This window comes from Humulus lupulus, chromosome 2, assembly GCF_963169125.1.
Source record: "Humulus lupulus chromosome 2, drHumLupu1.1, whole genome shotgun sequence".
NCBI lineage: Eukaryota > Viridiplantae > Streptophyta > Magnoliopsida > Rosales > Cannabaceae > Humulus > Humulus lupulus.
In genome coordinates this window covers 282,246,672-282,251,181 of record NC_084794.1, presented here as the reverse complement: position 1 = coordinate 282,251,181, position 4,510 = coordinate 282,246,672, and the positions used below count along the sequence as shown (strand labels likewise).

The following is a 4,510-nucleotide window of genomic DNA, read 5'->3' as shown; positions in this document are numbered from 1 at the left end:
GTAAAAAAAAACAAAATTACATTTTATAATTTTTAAGTTATTTTTTATTTTTTAAACTTTTGAAATAATTTTTATATTTTTTATTTTTAATTATTTTTAAAAAATTTAATTATATACGTGGTAGTGACGTGTCAATGCCACATCACTGTCTTAAGTCCCAAATCATCACTTTATTATCCATGTAGGATTAAAACTAACAGAAGAGACACAATAAGATAATGGTAATAGTTCGAGGGAAATTTAAAATGACGCGAAAAGTTCAGGGAGCACAATAAGGTAATGGTAATAGTTCAGGGGGCAAAAATCATATTTATTCTTTTCAACACGTTGCACTTTTATACTTATTTTTTATTATTACTTTGAGAAATAATAGGAAAGTGAAAGAAAAATATAGGTTTTTAATTTTAAATTATTTTCACCTTATTATTCTTTCTCAAAATAAGAAAAAAAATCATTTAAATTTTTTAAATTAATCAAAATAATTAAAACATATATTTTTCATTCATTTTTTTAAAAAAAACTTATATTTTAAATTGATGGAAAAATATAGGAGCTGATTGGTTCGTGATTAGAAAACTGAGTTTTCTAAAATTGTGATTCTGAAATGAAAATCTGAATTTAGTTATTGAAAACATGTTTCTGAAAATGTGATTGGTTCACTGTCTGTAAATTATTTTTGAATTTTGAAAAACTGAATCTGTGATTGGTAATAAATTTGAAAATATAACAGAAACAGAATATGTGATTGGTTCAGCTCAATCTGAAAATTATTTTAATTTTATATATTATATATATAGGATGTATTATATTAAATTTTGATTTTTTAAAGAAACTTGATTAAGTAAAAATTAATAATATTGATAAATCAAAATTAAAATTTAATAATAGTACATTGATTATATTCATAATAATATTGCATGGTTACTAATTTTGGTTTTTTTCTAAATTAAAGTTACATTTTTTTTCAATTATTTAAGTATTGTTGTTATAACTAAGCCACATTTGTCCAGCAATGTCATCTCTAACATTTTCCATCTGGGCCATATAAGCTTGACTGAAATTCAACTCTGGTGTCTCGGAAATTCCTGCTCCATCTCCTTCTTGTTGGTTTTCAGTTGTTGTATTAGATTGGCTTTCAGTTCCTTCAATATCTTCTACAGTTCTGGCATCAACTGAATATTGTTCAAACATTTCATCATTAATAGAATGCATTCTAATCCAGTTATGGATAGCACAACATGCTATTGGTATTCGACGTTGCTTTCCAAGCAAGTATGGAGGCATTGACTTCAAAATTGGAAACCTAGCTTTTAGAAGTCCAAAACAACGTTCAATCACATTACGCAATGATGAGTGTCTATAATTGAATAACTCCATTGCACCTCTAGGGTGGTTCCCTCTTCCTCTAAAACGACGCAAGTGATAACGTTCACCACGATATGGTGCTAGAAACCCAGGCATATTTGGATAACCAGAATCAACAACATAGTATTTTCCTATATTAAAAGAAATTATTAATATATAAGAACATTTGAAAGAAAATTATAATGTATCAAAATTAGTTTATTTTAATACCTTGTGGTGGCATAGGGAAGTTATCATCTTTTCTCATTGCATCAAGAAGCACTCGGGAATCATTGGCTGTTCCTTCCCATCCAGCGTAGACATAAGTAAACATCATATTAAAGGAGCATGCAGCCATTACATTTTGTGTTACATCTATTTTTCTTCCTCTAAATGCAAGTTGTTTTAGAGTTGGTGCAACTGCACTTACATGAGTACCATCAATTGCTCCAACACAATCCTGCAGAACAAATTAGATAAATCATTACCAACATCAATTAAATTGATATGAATTATAACTGGTATATTATTAAAATTAACAGACAAAATTTACCTTAAACCATGGGAAATACTTTGAATTATTTTGAATTTCTGCTTGCACAGTGTTAAAGTCAAGAGGCCTTATTACTTCATTTCCTAAATAACACAATGCATCTAGCACTCTACCAAACTGACGACAAACAGTTTCTCCTGAATGTTGATATCTTTCAGCCACAGTTCTAACTCGTTGGTTGTGTGTAACTATCCATAGAAACATGTCAACAGCTTCTTCAACACTAATTACCCTATCATGTTCTATGACTTCCATTTCAACTAATCGACGACATAAAGATCTAAAAGTATTAATGTCCATTCTAATTGTGTAAAACAATCTATCAGGGTGTCCATTTAACAGCTCAAGTAAATATTGACGTCCAGACATATCTGAAGTGCGTAGTGGTCGTCTAATCTGTTGAGATTTTTGCATCTCTTGTAATCGATTAAGCATGATAACTTGACCAATTAATTCCTCGCTTGATGAAGAAGAAGTATCACCAAATAATATTTCAAACTCCTCATCTGAATCATCCATCTTAGGTACCTAATTATGACAATAATAAAAGTTTAATTCGAAAATTCACAAAAGTTAAAGAAATAACAAGGAACCACATAAGATAGTTCAATCATGATAATAAATACCAAGTTAAGTTCATTACACATTATTTAAGAAAATGTAAACTTCATGGTTTAGTAGTTCATGACAGACAAACTCATAATAAATAAACAATATTAAATCACCCCATCAATGAATCAAGATAAGCACGACGACGCTCCTCATTCATTCTCATGAATATTCCACGCCATTCTGGGGTTGCTACAAACTCTTGCAACGCTTTGAGGTATATTTTGTTATCCAGATTTGGAATACCATCTAGAATGTTTTGACAATCTTCCACATTGTAAGAGTTAGTGACATTGCTGGTTTCCTCGCTAATTCTCCTTTCCCTCGATTCATAATACTTACGCATAGTCTCACTCCGTACTAGTGATGCCTCAGTCTTAGCAGAAATACTTTTTGCAAGTTCTTCCATCACATGGTCGATGGATGGATTGGCCCCTTTGTTCTTTTTCTCTTTTGGTTTTGGTGCATCTGGTGGAGCAGAAGTAGCTCGACGACGTACACCAGTAACTTCTTCCTCCTCTCCATAATTATCACCATCAAATTCAAAACCAACATCAACATGTGCTCCAGTTCCAACAAAATGACGCTCTTGTTGGCGTTCTTCAACTGAAGAAGGCGGAAGTTGAGTGGAGGCATAACTCATCCCACCAGTGGCTGTTGTATTATTGAATATTTCTCCAAGCATCTCATAATGTTGCAATCCTTTTTTTCGAAATCTTTTCGCATTTGGATATTTCTACAAAAATCCAAAAACACATAACGTTACAATGTAACATGAATTTAGAATAATCAAGTAATCAACAACACAAGTATAATGTAAGTATATTACCTTTAGATAAGTGTCCCATACTTCATCATTTGCTGTAACAGTACTTGTTTGAGGATCCCATCCCATACCAGTTTGTTCCAAAAGATGAGAAAATTCACGATGTGCCTTTCTTAACCGATTGAATTTGGATTTCAATTGATGCATTTTATATCTCTTTCCAAAAGAATTTAATATGTCATTTTCTATTTTCAGCCATCCCTTTTTGTCCAAGGTTGTTGTTTGTAATCCTTTTTTGGCTTCTTCATATAGAAGACTAATAAAATGTGATTCAATAGCCTCAGGCCAAGAAGCATGATCGTCAATGTCTACATTCTTCTCAGCCATCTAATCATAATTTTAACTATCACAATCTATGTCTTCATAAATAATGCTTCTTTTAAATTTAATAGCCCAAGTTTTCAAAATCAAACATTCAAATCAAAGAATTCTAGAGATGTAAAGAAAGTAGAGAGAGGGAGAGAAAGAGCTCACCTTAGATGATGCAGGTTGAGCGTAAATGGACTACAATGGTGTGATGGTGTTGTGGTCAGCTGTTGCTTCAAACAAAAGATAAAAAATAAAAAAAAAGAATGCAAAACTTTTAGATTGGTATTCATCAAGAAGTCGAATATATGCTAATATACTAAACTCAACACAAAACAGAACACTATAAAGATTAAGCAAAACAAGAGAACTAAACTTATGAATCAAAACAGAAAGTAAAAATAAAAGGCAAGAAATTTTATTTTGTTTCGGCCTCAACAGTAATGGCCTACTTCTAGCTGTTTCACTCCAAACTAGAAATCAAAATGTCAACTAATTAATATTGTTGGCTGCCAATCTGTCAACTTAAGATTGTCGCCAATATTTTTCATAAGGTTTTCCATTCTCTTTTTTAATTTTGATCTTGTTATAGATTTATTTCATAGTCAAATTGCTAAAATAAAACAATTTATATAACAATACTTTTATCAGCACCACCCATTTTATTATTTCCTAAGAACAAATTAAAAAATGGTTTACACACCATACATGACAACGTGTCTATTATTCCTTTCTTAAATTGAAAAGTTTGTCTTTCAATAAATTCAACAGAATTCATCATAAAATAAAAAATAAAATAAATTTAACTCATCACCTCGTTCAATATAAAGTACAAACTTCATTCTTTTTTTTTTTTCCAATGAAACCCGTCA

The 4,510-nt window shown here is 30.6% G+C and overlaps 2 protein-coding genes across 2 annotated transcripts; both read right to left on the bottom strand.

Annotated features, from left to right (window-relative positions):
* Window positions 1-972: 972 nt before the first annotated feature.
* On the bottom strand, window positions 973-2,416 carry LOC133815583 (protein ALP1-like). The gene is made up of 3 exons (XM_062248403.1): window positions 1,898-2,416; window positions 1,576-1,804; window positions 973-1,496 (listed from the first exon to the last, which is right to left on the bottom strand). Exons 1-3 carry the CDS (start codon window positions 2,414-2,416, stop codon window positions 973-975), a joined length of 1,272 nt encoding a protein of 423 aa, XP_062104387.1.
* An 83-nt stretch (window positions 2,417-2,499) lies between these two features.
* On the bottom strand, window positions 2,500-3,867 carry LOC133816740 (uncharacterized protein At2g29880-like). Its single transcript, XM_062249073.1, has 3 exons — window positions 3,807-3,867; window positions 3,336-3,659; window positions 2,500-3,242 (listed from the first exon to the last, which is right to left on the bottom strand). Exons 2-3 carry the CDS (start codon window positions 3,657-3,659, stop codon window positions 2,619-2,621), a joined length of 948 nt encoding a protein of 315 aa, XP_062105057.1. The 5' UTR covers window positions 3,807-3,867; the 3' UTR covers window positions 2,500-2,618.
* Between the last annotated feature and the right edge of the window lie 643 nt (window positions 3,868-4,510).

Excerpts from the sequence above, each read along its gene's own strand:
- LOC133816740 (XM_062249073.1), bottom strand. The coding sequence starts at position 3,659 with ATGGCTGAGAAGAATGTAGACATTGACGATCATGCTTCTTGGCCTGAG. Across the intron at positions 3,243-3,335 it reads TATGGGACACTTATCTAAAG|AAATATCCAAATGCGAAAAG; the intron begins GTAATATACTTA and ends GGATTTTTGTAG.
- LOC133815583 (XM_062248403.1), bottom strand. The coding sequence starts at position 2,416 with ATGGATGATTCAGATGAGGAGTTTGAAATATTATTTGGTGATACTTCT. Across the intron at positions 1,805-1,897 it reads AGTATTTCCCATGGTTTAAG|GATTGTGTTGGAGCAATTGA; the intron begins GTAAATTTTGTC and ends TTTGTTCTGCAG. Across the intron at positions 1,497-1,575 it reads CTTCCCTATGCCACCACAAG|GAAAATACTATGTTGTTGAT; the intron begins GTATTAAAATAA and ends CTTTTAATATAG.